Below are 15,874 nucleotides of genomic sequence, written 5' to 3'. Positions count from 1 at the left end.
GTTAGTCATTTGAGTTTGGGTGCATTTCTTCTAGTCGATTGATTGCTCTGGGAACCGATGTCACAGATCAATGGGTCATGTCCGATTTTATCAGCTGCCTGGGGTGAGTCTCCCTCATCAAATGTGAACAGGTAATATTGGAGTGACAATCAAACCCAAAGTCTTCTTGCAAATCATGCTATGGTAAAAGAAACAGGTCAAAAAGAGATTAAGCATTTTTAGACCACTGAGAGGGGGCTGCACCTGTCTGTAAATTATGTGTTCTAGCAATATTCTATTAGGCTGAAATAAACAGCTCAGGAAAATTTTTTTTCTTTTTCAGTAGAGAATCTGAAAGCCTTCGAAAGAAAGCTATGTCAGATTACTCTAAAGTATTCAAGTTCCTGAGGCCAAATGACTTGCCCAATGCAAATAACGATCACGTCTCCTCTCAGTATAGCACCATCTTACATTAGTCACATCTCAATACACTGTCATCTTAGAGGAGTTAACAGCAAGGGTGTCACTAGAAACCAAAGATAGCTTCAAGTCACAGCTCCTATACACATTTCTAAGCCTGCTCTTTTCCATAAAAAAAAAAAAAATGTAGAAAGCACATAAAATTACTGATAGTTCTTAAGTATCATGTGCCTATTCTATTTTCAGATATTTAAATTTTTAAAAAAGGATGTTAATAAAAGGTAAATAGATAAGGAGGTTAAATTTCCACTACCCTGGCACACTAGCCTCAAGTACAAATTGACTGTCAGAATTAACTGGAGGTGAAAACGCATGTAATAATATGTATATTTGTATACTATTGGGTACACTGTCCAAGAAAGCCCTCGACATTCAATTCTAAAATTCACATGAATAATGAATTTAATACCTTTAATGCATTTTATCAGTCAAAACATTAAAATCAAACATTGATGCATAGACTAATTCAGGAGGGAACACAAGAAACTAGCCATCCCAAGGACTAGCTGCTTCAAAGGAAGGTAACTGAATACCTAGGGAAGAGGTAGGAAGGATACTTTCACACTGAATCCTCTGAACAGTGAAAGTATTACCTACTCAAGAAATTAAATGTTTAGACTAAAAAGTAAAAATAAACACAATCGTTTATCTGATGTGTGTTTTTTAATCTATACATAAACCAATCTGATCACTTCACTCTTGAAGACCTAGCAAGCAGGTTAATACCTTTAAGACAGAGGCACCAAGTGGGCAACTCTTCCATAACCTCACCTTCAGTAACAATCTGAAATGCCATGATGAGGTAATACTGGCACTGCACTGCTGCTGGGAGGGAGAAAGGGCCTTTTCTGTTTCATCCCCAAGCAAGCCAAAGGCTCAGCAGGAATTAGCACACTAAAGCAGTGGTCCCCAACCTTTTTGGCAACAGGGACCAGTGCTTCTATGAGAATCTAACGCCTGATGGTCTGAGGTGAAACTGAGGTGGTGATGCTAGTCCAGGGGAGTGGCTGCAAATACAGATGAAGCTTGGCTCACTTGCCTGCTGCTCACTTCCTGCTGTACAGCCCAGTTCCAAACAGGCTAAGGACCAGAGGCTGGAGATCCCTACTAAAGGACGAGAACCAACTGAGAGCAGGTTTTTTTCAAAGCCCCTACTTTCACTCTCACCAAGTTATGCTGGATCTATGGAGTCACTGGCAGACTCGAGACACACTCAGAGAAACAGAAGGGAACAGAGAGGTTAAAGAATTAATGTTCCAAGATAGAAAGGCAAAAGATAAAGATGCACATGGGTGAGAGGTCTACTAACTACTGACTTTGTGCTTGCTAGTCAATGGTACCAGTATTTACCACATCACCTCATTCACATCTGGTGATATAAACCCTATGGGCAGAAGGGTTTGTTGGTTTTCTGTAAGGCAGCTATAAAACATTTAGGATTGTGAAAGCCAACATACTATTAAAAAAGAGAAAGTATATGTAATAGAGGGTAGCAATAGCAGAAGAGGAAAGCTCATTTGTGTCAAGTCCCGCATCTCATCTACCAATGAGACACAAAGGGACCTACAATGAGAAAATAAGGGTTCCAATGACAAACCGTGAGAAATTATGGGAACTGGGTTAACCCATCAGGTCCCTAGCAGAAAATTTGGTATTCCTCGGATAAAAGGTCTTAACAGGCCAAAGAATAAACACATCAATTACAAAAAAACAGAACTGCAAAATAAAAGGTCAAGATGAGTGATTTTCAAAAATTTTAACTGCAGAATCTTAACTTAAGTAATCGTTTTAGGAATTCCTATTTATAAAACAGATAAAAACAGTCACTCTGGTTGAAGCCAGCCTGGGTGGAACACCTTACCTTCTATGCTTTCCTGCTTCCCCCAATCCAAACATTTGACTGAGGAATCCAGTTCAAAACCTTGATGTAGAATAATCCCTCCAGTAACAAATAAGGAAACGCCTAAAAACCGTGAATTTCCCAAAATACACCAAGATAACATTTAAAGTAGTAATTATCAGTTAAGGTTCAATGGATGACCCACTAACATTTGTCCTTAACAAAGGGTTTTATGCTTTTATATCACATACATTTGGCTTCAGTGAGGAAGTGAATTTGACAAATGAAGACTCCATAAAGATCTTTTATACTTTAATCCTATGTGAGTCAAGAAAATGTATTTGACTTCATTATCAAAGCATTTCTGGGGAAATGGAGGTACTTATTTCATAAATCACCTCTTCAAATCTTGCTACCAAGGATTTGGAATTTCTTAATATTCATCTTTGAATTCTATTACCATTTACTTTCTAGGTGCTTTTTAAAATGTGATTCCAAGGAGCATGAAATTAACTCCCACCTTCCACTTGTAAAAACATTCTACAACAATGCCAACCTCATAGATTTAATGAATGTGTGAAATGAAGAGTTGATTATCTTGTATTTAGCACACATATTGCTTATTAAACAGTACTTCTCTCTCCACCTTCAACCAGTCTCTCCCCCATTCCCAGGACATGTGTTCACTGAAATAATTTAAGCTATTGCTTTGGCTTTCAGTGATACCCTTATGAATTTATGTTAGTTATGTTTGCATATGTATGAAATGATGTATACAAAGTGATTTATTATAGTATTGCTTGTATTTGCAAAAGACTGGAAACACCAGCATGTCCATCAATAGGGAACTGATTAGATAACTGTAATACATTCATACAGTGGTCTATTTGCAGTTGTATAAAAGAATAAAAAAAGTACTAATATGGAACATTTTCCAGCATATATTATAAAATGAAAATAGCAAGGTTTACAACTCTAAACGGTGTTACCTTTTGTGTAAGAAAAGGGGAGAAGAGTACATCCTTTTATTTTAATAAAGAAATATTAAAAATATACATATGAAATTAATGAGACTACCCTAACAGGATGGACAAACCGAGGGATAAGAACAAGACTCATGATACATTTTACATCTTCTTGTTTTTTAAACCGCGTTATTTATTACAGGTCTTCCTCAACTCTTCTCTGCCTGGGCATCCTTCAAGGACCAGATCATACAGCACTTCCTCTGTGATGCCCCAACTCTTTGCTCAGAACATTAGTATATCACTTCTGACAATTAGTTGGGTGCTTGTCTCTCCAGGAAGCTGAACTCCTTAAAGGAAGAGTGATTCATCTTCTTATCACCAGCTCCTATCACAATGTCGACACTGAAGCACCTCAATGTGTATTTAATTTTTAAAATATACCACAAGTGCACTGAATCAAATTAATCATAATCCTTGGCTTATATACACTGCCATTATTCATCCATGCATAGATTTTTTAAAAATTTATCCTTTAGTAATATAGTGAACATCCATGAACCCACACCAAATCTGAGAATTAGGAGACTCTAAATTGTTTTTCTACATGCCTCTTCTCTATCTCTCCCTTCTATGCCTCTCTGAACCTGTGTTTATCATTCCCTTGTGTTTATATGTATCCAGCCCATATGTGTGCTCTAACGATATGTTTAGTTTTAGCTGCTTTTAGGCCTTATAAAAAGGGTATTACTTTAACAAATGGTGCTGGAACTACTGGACATCCACATGAGAAAGAAATGAATCTAAATATAGAACTTATGTCTTTTGCAAAAATTAAGTCAAAATGGATCAGACAATACACCTTTCACCATCCTGTCTGAGGGATACATCAGTTTTCCTGTTCTCTGACATAATTTGGCCAGAGGACTAAGTGTTCTTAACCCAGAGCACCCTACTGAGCCATATTATGTCGATTGGATCTGATAAAAGGTAGAAAGCACTGCAGATGCTTTAGTAGTAAGACATGCTAACCACGAGGTAGGATATCAACCCAAGAAAATTTGAGGGGTCTGTCACCTCAGTGAAGTTTTGAGATTCATCCCTTCCAAAGTGAAAGATAAGCAGCAATTTCAGGATGCAGTGCAAAAACAGAGCAAGTTCTTAACAACCAGATGAGAGTCAGAGACTATAGCTAAGAAATATGTTGCATGAAGTCTCTGGCAAGCTTCAATAAAAGAATCATAGTGCAGACCTCTAATGTTTTGAAGCAAAGCTGTGGCCCTGTTAGAGACTGAATGCCTGACCATGGGCCTGACCTGCCCAGTGTTAACCTGACTGACCCACTCAACCATAAAGTTGAGCACAAAAATCAGCATTCACCAATAAGTGGAAACATTTTATTTAAAACATCAGGTCTGGAAGGTACAGTTGCATGAACAGATAGCTCAGACTCCTTTAACTCATAATACTGTACCTGCTTCTCTTTGCACCTACAGCCTCATGTGGACATTTTTATAACCAGTTAACTGAGGAAGAGAAAAAATATTTGGGCCTGGTTTCTAGATGTTTCTGCATGATATGCTAGCACAAGCTAGTAGACTGCTGCAATATTACCCCAATCAGGAGACAATAAAGGGAAGTTCTCCCCAAAGGAGTGGGGGAGCTGGGGGGGGGGGGGTTGGCACGGGGGTGGTAGAACTTTTAACTAGATAGCTAGATATAGTTCGCTTCACTTGGAGAGATGGACAAAGTAGAATCTATTCAAAGACAATGGTTAAGTTTGGCTGGATGGTTAGACTTAGAAAATGGAGGTCTATAATTAGAAATACGACAACGTTTAGGGGGAAAGTAATGTGAATGGACTTCTTAGACATAAGAGTGAAGATACTTGTGTCCCATGTGAATGTTCACCAAAGACATTTATTGCAAAAGATCTCAATAACAAGATGGGTAAGATAGTACACTCTAAAGATTTCAGTCTGTTTCTTTACCTTGTAAATCTAGTGTGTGCTTAATGAACCCCATGTACAAAATGGCCACATGGCTAGAAAGTAAGCTTCATACGGGCTCCACAACATGGACTTCCCCTCACCACTGCTGATCTGGGTATCTATTGTGTAAGAAGGCTTAACCTGTCAACCACATAGTTAAAGTTGAGTCCAAATATGGACCAGCCAACTACTTAGAGGCAAGTTTATTATATCAGACTAACTGTATCCATAGAGGTAGAGGCAAATTTGTTCTCACTGGGAGAGATATATTCTCCAAGAATGGTCTTATGGAATACCTATTTACCATTGTGTCATTCCACACATTTTCTATTCATGAAACTAATTTCACAGTAAAAGAAGTTCAGCAATGGGCATATGCCCCATATGCCCATGTCTTTCACAATCTCATCACATACCTCTTACAGAGAATAGAAAAAAAGGAGAACACTTCCTTTTATGAAGCCAGGATAATAACCCGGACACCAAAATCTGACAAGACATTATTAAAAAGAATTTTTTAAAGTCAATCTGACTCTGAAAAAGTTGCAGAATTTCTTAAACAAAATATTAGCAAACCAAATCTAACATTCTATAAAGAAGATATATCACATTAAAGTTAGGTTTATTCTGAGATTACAAAGTTTAGTATTTTAAAAATCAATGTGATCTACCACATTTACAAAATAAAGGAAAAAATATTGATAAAAATAAACTCATGTATAATTTTTTTTTTCAAAAGCTCTTAGGAAACTAAGACTAGAAGGAAACTTCCTTAATCTGATAAAGAGTATCCATTTTTAAAAAATTTTACAGGAATCATCACGATGATAAAATACTAAGTTTTCTCTATGAGATCAAGAATAAGACAAAAACGTTCACTTATCAATTCTAATCATTATTTGCACGGTCTTAGCCAGTGCAAAAAAAGTAAAGTTTAAAGATTACCAAAAAAAAAAAAAAAAAAACCTATAATTTTATACCATAAATTCAAAATAATCTACAGGTAAATTTTTAGTACATATGATAGTTCAGCAAGTTACTAGATATACAAGTGTATTTCTGTATACTAAACAGAAAATGAAACATTTATTATACAATCAAATGCTATCAAATACCTAAGATATATCTAATGAAAAATATGCAAGAATTACACACATACACACAACATACATCATTAAATAAATTATTTTAAATAAGTAGTGGGACACACTATGCTCGGTGATTGAAAAATTCAACTTTCTAAAGATCAGTCCTCCCCAAAATAATTGGTCCATAGATTCAATGTGAGCCCCATCAAAAAACATGTAAGTTTTCGTGGAACTTGATGATTCTAAAATGTAGAAATGCAAAGGGTCAAAATATACCTATGAACAGTGGAGAAGTGACAGGACTTGTCTACCGGATATCAAGACTTATTATATAGTTATAGTAATTAAGAGAATGATAATATGGGTGTAAGATTAGATAAAAAGGTCAATAAACAGAACACAGATTCCAGAAAGAAACCTATGCATATATGAACACTGGATTTGTTGGCAAGGTGGCAATGAAAAGCAGTGGGGTAGAAACAGTCTTTACAACAAAAGAGACTTGGTCAAATTGGATGTTTTTTATAAACTGAATTTAAATTTGCCCCCTGCCTCACACCCTACCCCCGCAAAAAAAAAAAAAACATTACTACTGAATTGTAGATGCAAATATGCAAAGTAAAATAGAAGTTTCAAATAACATAAGAAAATAGCTTCATCATCTTGGAGTTGGGAAAGGTATCTTCAACAGTATTTATGAAAGCTTCACATATATGTACCACTGCCAGGTATATAATCAACAAAAATATGTCCATATGTACAGCAAAACATGTAGAATGTTCAGACCAGCACTATTTAAATCTCAAACTAGAAACAACCTAAATGGATGAAACAATACAAACATAATGTTGAGCAAAATAAGTTAAAGAGTATGTATGATTTGAAACTTCAAAAACAGGCAAAATCAACCTATTGACAATGTCAGCAATAGTGGTTAGCTTTAGAAGGATTATAACTACGAAGAGAAATGGGGGTAGGAGACTCTCTGGGGAGCTGACAAAATTCTCCTTCTAGACCTGGATGGTGTTATACAAGTGCTCACTTCGTGAAAATTTACTTAACTATTTCTTTTGTGCACTTTTCTGAGTGTCATACTTCATTTTTAAAAGTATGACATTTTTATATCTATACCTTCATCTTAATAAGACAAAAACTTTAACATTCTTATGGTCTCTGTTGGCATTGTCTAAAATTAATTCTGGTTTATGAATATGCTTTTAAAAATCGTCCTCCTATATGTACTTTACCAAGATATCTGACCACTCTTACCTCTTAGTTCTTGTGATATCTCCTGAACTTATGTATTTTCTCCAAAAATGTTTATGATGTGGATCTTTTAGTATACTCAATGTTTTCATTAAACCCTCATATTTGAATAACAATTTAAATGGATATAAAATTTTAGGTCCAGTACTTCAAAAATATTTTCTTACAGCCAGTATTGCTCTTGAAAAGACAGGTCAATGTGATTCTTGGTCCTCTATCCAATGATTTACTGTATAAAAGCTTCTAGATTTTTCTTATCTTTGATAGTCTTACATTTCAGTATGTGTCTAGATGAGGGTACTTCTTTCTTGTTTGGCACTCAATGGCCCTTCTGTTACCTGAATGTTGACACATTCTATGTCCTTCATCTGACTTAAATCTGCATTCATATTTTCATATTTTCTATTTATTATCCTTTTTTTTTTTGCTTCTTTATAGGAGAGTTTCTCAATCTAATTTTCCAACTCATTCATTCATTCTTTGGCTTATCCACTGTATTTTTACTCCATTTTGTTTTTCATTCAAAAAAATTGTTTTTATATATCTACCTGGTTTATTATTTTTTATTCTTATATTACATTACCAAAATCTTTCCCTTTTCCTTTCAAAGTTTGTTGGCTTTATTTTAGATTCTGATGGTCTTATGTAACCCAGTTTATTGTTTTCCTCTGAATCAGTGGCACCTCTTAGTTATCAGTTTACTTGGGCTTATAAACTTATTTACCTGATCGTATGGGCTCTCCTGAGTGATAGTATGTACTGGGAAGAACTGAGGCCCAGTCTTCTAGCTATGTTGGGGGTTCAAAGAGAAGGAAGAAGATATGCAATATAGTGAACAGCCTTAGCACTATAAAAACAACTGTGAATTATTTCAGTTTGTTATCTACCTAGCACTCCTTAAGATGAGGACTTCCCCTTCATTTGCCCTACAAAAATGTCAGTTTCCTAAGGTACGTTCTAGAGTCTCAGGCCTAGATTACAACCCATCAGTCCTATGATTCTGGAGCGGGGAAAGTGAACAAATAATGTGCACGCTAATCAATCCTTACCTGGTTTCCTCAAATCTTCACCCAAAAGGGTTTTTGCGCTGCCCTGATTTTATCTGTGAGGACACCAGCAGCAGAAGTCTGGTTCACTGTACTAGCACCTGCTGTGAGAAAGCAGGCAAAGGCAACTGGTTTTCTCTAATCTACTCAGACATTCATCCAATCACACCCCCACCAAGAACTCCCCATGTCCCCTGAGAGTTTTATCTTCCCCCTCCTTTTAATTATTATCTAAACACACTAAAAAAAATCTAATCAAAATATAATAGAACTTTACATGGCTTTTATTTATACATTACTGGTATTGAAAGCAAACTTTGTACAAAAAGTTTTATACAGATGAAAAAAAAAATCCTTGGCTAGGCAAAGGCATTTATGTGTGTATATACTCACGAACACACACAAAATATTTTACATCATTTTAAGTATACATATTTACAGATACACTATTTAAATTACTTTACAATTTACCAAAATGAGAAAAGGTGATTAGAAAATCAAATAAAAATCGATGAAAACAAACTTAATAATGGTTAAGTTTAAAATGCTACAAAACTATTTTTAAAAATCTAGAAAAGAAAGTCATATCTTTGAAATATCAAAACTAAGGTTTTGATACTATATTGTTGTTGCTTTTATCTTAGTAACAAATTCTAATCTGTTTAAAAATAAGTATCTTGACCAATAACAGGTAAGCAAATCAGACTGATGACTGGAACAAGCTGAACATGCTGACTGAAGATTACAGAGTCAGCAAATAACAACAAATGGAGATCATTATCTAGTAATCAAATATGTCATAAAATTGCTCTCTACTTCCCCATTTAAAACATGAGGAATTCCAAGCTTCTGTGCAGTATGCAATATCAATTAAGACTCCAAGGAATTCAGCAACTTATCTGTAATGTAAGAAAATGCCAAAGTTATGATTCTATATTTCTGACCATTTCATAAAGTATTGCTCTTTTAAATGAGTTCTATTTAGATAGTATTGATGTGAAAGAACTAGCTTTTTACAAAATCAGTTTGGTAACTTTGTCATTATATTCTAATTTTGAAAGGAACTTAATGAGACTATAGTACTTGGGGGAAAAAAATCAGTTGAGAGACAATCCAGGAATGAAATAACTCATTAGTCATGCTACCATGAAAGCAAATTTCAAGTGTCAAATCCAATAAAAGAGTTTAGAATTATAATGAAATCTGGAAATTCCAAACTAATAAGCTTCACTTCCAGATATAAGTTAATTCTTCCATGAATGTAAATTATCTTCGCAAGAGAATGGAAGTCATATTTTAAGATAACATTCAGGTAAAACAAAAAACTCTGTTTAATTTCTTAAAGGCAGTGAAAATTTTAAAGCCCAGTAAATCTGAAAAATAAGGGCATTTTTGCCTTATTTTTTTTAAAGTTCTTTAGGATAAGCTTTTCCTTCAAATTCCCCATTATAATTTTATCTTTCAGTAAACTATTAAATATCTTTTAAAGATCTCATTAGCAAATTCATTGCTTTGAGAGGATACTGATTTTAAGTTTCTAAAGATAGTAATTTACATTAAATCTAAAAACAGATTTATAAATCAATATATTGAGAATCTTTCACACTGAGGTCTATGGCCAAATATGGTTTCTATTCAGATTTAATTTAATTTGAACTTAATTTAATTTAAAAATGAATATTTTGTATTTAAATAAGTATAGCTATAAATCAAATGAAAAATAATGATTATATTAAATATCTTTACAATTTTTCTTATGTAAAGTCCAAAATATTTAAGCAACTGGTTCAGGTCTTACAGAAAAATCCTGCTGATAAACAATGCCTTAATAAATCTGCACAAAAATGGTTTGAAGAAACTGAGGAAACATGTCTGTGACCATTATTAATAAATTAACACGGTAAATTGTCATCTATTCAGATGACAATGGATTTCATGTTTTTGAATGTATGTTTTCTATTTTAAAGTATTTTTGCATTCCTAATTAAAGATGAGAAAATCATTTAAATTTAACATGAAAATAAAAAATTACAATGACTGCACAGACTTCACTGCCTGTAAAACATACTGCTATTCAAGAACGTTTTTTCATATATAAAAAATTTTGTATTAATCATCAAGTGGATTTCCCCCCACCTTAGACTCATCAGCAATCAGAAGGCTGAGGAGAAATGCCATGCTGATCTGAACTGTAGCAGGCTTCACTCTGAGCACGTCCTGTAGATGAGGTGACCTGAAAAGCCTGCACGAGCAATCATCCTCCAACCTGTGACTGAAGCAGGAACTCAACTGGATGTTTCTCACCCACTACTCACATCTTCAATGACTAACAGGCCATTAACTGCACAGTTACAGTGTCAACATTTACTAGTCTCCTGTAGTGTAACCATTAACTACCTGCATTTTGACTTTTCAAAGAGCTTCAATAGCTGCTGGAATCTTTCTGAGACCTGAAAAAGTAAAAATGAGAGTTAATTATAAATATTTCAATAGCTTTTTAAAAAACCTTTGATATTTTCACAAAACATCTAAAGAAAGTTACCATCAATAAAGATGTTTGAGAAAATGAAACAGCTTCATACTAAAGGTGATTGCTAATTTAAATCTTAAATATTACACGTTCTTAAACAAGCAAACATCACACAATCACTTGAAATCAAATAAGTAAATAGTAAGACAACAGGAAAAAAAAATTAGGATTGTTCTTCCACAGTCACCAACTTTTTAGCAGTCTTACATGAAAAGCTAGACTTTTAAAGAAGGTGTTTAATAAAAATCTACTTAAACATAGTAAAAAATGAAAACTAAGTATTTATAGTAGTAACATCTGAGAAACTATAGATAACTAAAATTGGATAGTTACCTGAGATGGATTTTTATTCAACTTGGCAGCTAAATAAGAAAATGTTTTCATTGATGGCCCTCTTTTCTGACACTCCAATAAAATTTCCCGGTCATCATTTCTAAAGGGAAATAAAATTATTTAGCTTTTGTAGATTAGAGCAGAAAGTTAAGAAAAATTCCACTGCCTTGTTCTCCACCAGTAGGAGGTGATATTTTTATTAAAATCCTTAGAAAAGAAAAAGTCTGTATACCAAAAACATGGACAATGGTTATGCATGAAGAATAACATTATCTTTGAGCTCATAAGTATTTCTAAGATTTTCTAAAATATACTGAAGGCCCAAACATGATCAGAATAAGCAAAAAAAAAAAAAAAAAAAGTAAAACAAAATCCAAATCTTTTAATTCCCAGGACTTTGTTTTTTCTACATGGTCAGAACCAATGTGAGTTATAACAAACTCTGATATTTTATTATGCCATCTGTTAAGTTACCTGAAATGAAGGCACAAAGGACTGTGTGGTATTAAACAAAACTGATCGCCAATTTCAACCAAATTCAGCTTCCCTCATTATACCTCAGGTAAGTCTGCAGATCACGAACCTCTCTAGTCTAATGGCTCATAACTGTGGTTACGTCTGAAATGGGATCTTTAAATCTGATTTCTTAAAAAGTTTACATAAAAGTCAAAAGTACAACCTGTTTACAAAACTTTTTTTAAACTTAATTTAGGGGAAAACTCAAATCATAAACACATTTTTTGCCCTATTTCACCACCTGTCATTCCTATTTTCTAAAATGTGCTTATACCAGTTCTTCACAAATGAAAGAATTCTTTTTAATTAAAAAAGTAAAGTTAAAACACAATGAAAAGTTTTATCCATGGTGCTAGTGTCTATCCTTGCTTAAGAGCCACTGCTCTAGATTGTTCTACAGTATAGCTAGACTGCACTCTAGAATGTAACTTCTACCAACTTTGGCTACTTTTGAAGACATCACTTTCCTTATTTTAGGGTGGGATAAAACTATGACATGACAGAAGAGATTACAAGCCTCTCAACATTTCCTCGTGCTTTAAACGTCTCACAAGATCCTTACCTTGTCCACGAAACTATAATTTCTCCCTTCTTTTTAATAACATTCTTTGCAGACAGGCTTACAGGAGAAGTGCCAGATGCTGTTGATGAGTCCTTAATCCCCGGGCTTGCCTTTAATGATGAGGGATCTTTAGTCACTGAAGGGACCTTTTTCTTACTGGCTTTCCTTCGGTAAGCTTCACCATTCTCACCAGGATTTGGGGTAATTTTCTTGGTCTTTTCCTTACTGTTTATGTCTGTTTCCTTTCTCTGCTTTTTCTGAGAAGAATGATTTAGATCAGAAAGGTTTTTTCTCTTTTTGTGAGGATCCAAAGCCTCGGACAACTCTAAACTGTCAGAATTTGATGCCGGCTCCGATTTTAAATCTTCCTTTTTCACTTCACATGAACTTGGAGATTCTGAGGTCAAATCAATACAAGCTTCCTCCACAATGCATTCCAAAGGCTTGTTTGACACTTGCACCTGCTCTTCCTTACAGTTATCTTCAGCTACATATAACACTGGACACCCCAAGTGTTCAACAGCTAAATCAGGACAATTATCTTCATTTTTACTCTCACTTGAAAGGTCTTGTGTCAAATCAATAAAAGCATCTACAGTATCAGGCTGCACACTGTCTAATATTTGAGCATTTTGTTCCAAATTGCTTCTAGAACATCCCAACTCATCAATATTTAAAACTGCTACTTCTATGAATTCCAAGTTTTTGGTTTCAGTGACTGGATCTTTTGTGAGATCTACATATGCGTTTGGAAGATGACTCTCCACAGAATGTGGAATTTCTCCCATTGGAGGCAATCCTTCAATGCTTTCAGGCACTTTTGGTTCCCATACTTGATGTAATTTGAAGCACTGATCAGCCACTTCATTACTATGACCCACTTTACCTGATGCATCTTTAAGAAATTCATATATATCAGGAACCTGTGTTTGCATCATACAGTCCTGTTCTTCATGAGGTGATGTACTGCTGTCAACATTTTCATTAGAATGTTTCAATTCCTCCACAGATTTAAGAACCGTGTTCTGACATAAAACATATTTCTTCTCTTCTGCTTCATCAGCTTCCTTTGCCACTATGGGCAAAGATGTCAATGACTCACCAGCCTCCGTATTCTGTATGAGATTGGTGGTGGTAGATGGTGCTGCGTGCCGTATTTTCACAATGAAATGGTCATTGGACTTTTCCATTATGACAGCATGCATGGGTAGATTAGGGTGGTACTGAAATCCTGGAGTAACAGACTGGCTTGTCCATGATGAAGAACAACTGGATTTACTGCTTGAATTATCAGACTCCAAAGCTAAATGAATGTCTTGTTCAGATGCATCCTCTTCCTCAAGTAAGGCATCTTCACTAAAATGGGCACTAATAACTTCTTCAGGAGTTGCACTAGACAAAACTTCAGGCTTTAAGAAACTTAGATGACCATCTGACTTCAGAGGTGATGGTACTGTTAAAGACACTGCTAGGTCCTCAAGAAGTATGGAAGAAATACAGGGCTTGCTCTTTTCTGAGTTACATACATTATCTTTATTTAAAGCTATGTTAGTAGACACTTCAAACATACAACTTTCGTCCAACACATCAGGATGAACTGGCAATGAAAGCCCTGAAGACAAAGATGGACCTTTCTCAGATGATAATAATGACCAATTATCATCACTAATCATTTTAGGACATGGAGAAACTACCCCAGAAACTAGCTCTTCCGTTGTGCAAGCTGGTATAGATTCACACTTAAGACTCTCTAGCAGCTGTTTCTCTGGAGTCTTTAACTCCCACTCACTTTTTTCATGACAGTTAACACTGTTGTCCAAAAGATCAGAACCTTGCAACAAACTTTTAAATATTTCACCCATCTGTGCATCACTCACTAAATTAAAAGTAAGGCTAGATGCTTGCTGTTCAGTAAGAATCTCGAAACAGCGCTCTGGCTTCATAGCTGCATGCTGTGATGTCTGGGCATCCTCGCCGGTGCTGCCTTCCATTTTTCCTGGCTTTGGGATGCTTGGACAGTTTAGTTCCAAAGAGTGCTCTTCAGACTGAGAGCTCTTAATATTCCCAAGGCAAGTGTTAGCATTTTTAATGTCATGCTTTACTGTGTTAATATTGGAGTTATTTTGGTCTTGACGTTTTCCCCCAGATTTTTTACATCCCAGTGAGGACCTATTAGAAATAGAATCTTCTGATTTGAGAGATTTCTCTTTCAGCATTTCTTTGCTGGAATTGTCCATATTCCCCTTGTGACAATTTGAAGGTTGTTTTTTCCCTTTATTTGTCTTTTCAAGTTTTCCTTCATCACTGTCACTGCCAAAGTTTGTGAAATCACAAAACTTTATTAAGGTTTTCTTAAGCTTTGCAAACAAATAATCAAGTTGTTCCTCTACAAATTTCCATGTTTTTTTTTTCATATCTGGTAGTTGCTGTTCAAATAAACGATCCACTATGCCGTTCTTTTTAACTTGCTTAAGTTTGGATTCTATAACATCACAGAGATTCTTCTGTAAAATAGTCACTGACTTAGAGATTTTAGATAAGTCAAGGTGTTTAATAAGTGATGTAAAACTCAAAATTGCTGACTCAATAATTCTATGAAATTGTTTTAAAGGAAATTTTACCTTGAATTTCATATAACTTTTCCTTACATGCTTTCTTATCATTCGTAACATGTGCATAACCTCTCGTACAGAAGAGGGTACAGCAATAATTGGAACTATTTTTTCCAGGCTTGAGGTGCTCATTGTCTTATCTTTCTTCTCTGTTTCTGAAGATTTGCTAGATTCACTTTGTTTTTTATTCCATTTCCTTTTGGTCTGCTGCATTTTTATAGAAGATGTCTTCCTATTGTCTTTATCTAAATGCACAGTACTTTTCCTACTTCCTGGGCTAGGCTTTGTTATCTGCACTTCAGCAGACGCTCTTGGTTTGGCACTTTTTTCAAAACTTTTTTGTGATTTAGAGTTTTCACTGTCACTTATAATTTCTCCTTCTTCCAATTCATCTAAACATGAATTCTTATGGGAATCTGATTCTGTAAATTTGTCAGTTTTGCAAATTGGCTTTTGATTTTCCTTGTTAAGATCAGACTGAATCTTGGAGGTAAAATGAGCTGAATTTGGTAGAAACACATCTGTGGAAGAGAAAAATATATTATAAGCACATGATCAATGAGTCAGTCATTTGACATTTCTAATGACTAAATATAACAAGAAATTAAATATTGAGGCATTTCATTACTTTTATACTTTTTAAAAAGCAGAATGTTAATATCTAAT

At 34.8% G+C, this 15,874-nt stretch overlaps 1 protein-coding gene across 9 annotated transcripts in view; it reads right to left on the bottom strand.

The window, feature by feature from the left end:
* Positions 1-71: 71 nt before the first annotated feature.
* CASP8AP2 (caspase 8 associated protein 2) overlaps positions 72-15,874 on the bottom strand; it is a 39,009-nt gene continuing 23,206 nt past the window's right edge. For 4 of the 9 annotated variants that reach the window (XM_036220115.1, XM_036220113.1, XM_036220116.1 and 1 more), the window contains exons 8-11: positions 12,597-15,729; positions 11,519-11,618; positions 11,053-11,105; positions 8,919-10,927 (exon numbers count right to left, since the gene is read on the bottom strand). In XM_036220115.1, coding sequence (XP_036076008.1) covers positions 10,765-10,927; positions 11,053-11,105; positions 11,519-11,618; positions 12,597-15,729 — 3,449 coding nt within the window. In that variant the 3' untranslated portion in view covers positions 8,919-10,764. Of the gene's footprint in view, positions 179-6,369; positions 8,760-8,918; positions 11,106-11,518; positions 11,619-12,596; positions 15,730-15,874 lie in introns of those variants that run through there. The other 5 variants (XR_004950649.1, XM_036220114.1, XM_036220119.1 and 2 more) reach the window with 5 other exon arrangements.

The sequence above is a fragment of the Rousettus aegyptiacus genome, unplaced genomic scaffold, assembly GCF_014176215.1.
Source record: "Rousettus aegyptiacus isolate mRouAeg1 unplaced genomic scaffold, mRouAeg1.p scaffold_m13_p_1, whole genome shotgun sequence".
Taxonomy (NCBI): Eukaryota; Metazoa; Chordata; class Mammalia; order Chiroptera; family Pteropodidae; genus Rousettus; species Rousettus aegyptiacus.
The sequence above is the reverse complement of the archived record's forward strand: the minus strand, read 5'-3'. Positions and strand labels throughout refer to the sequence as shown.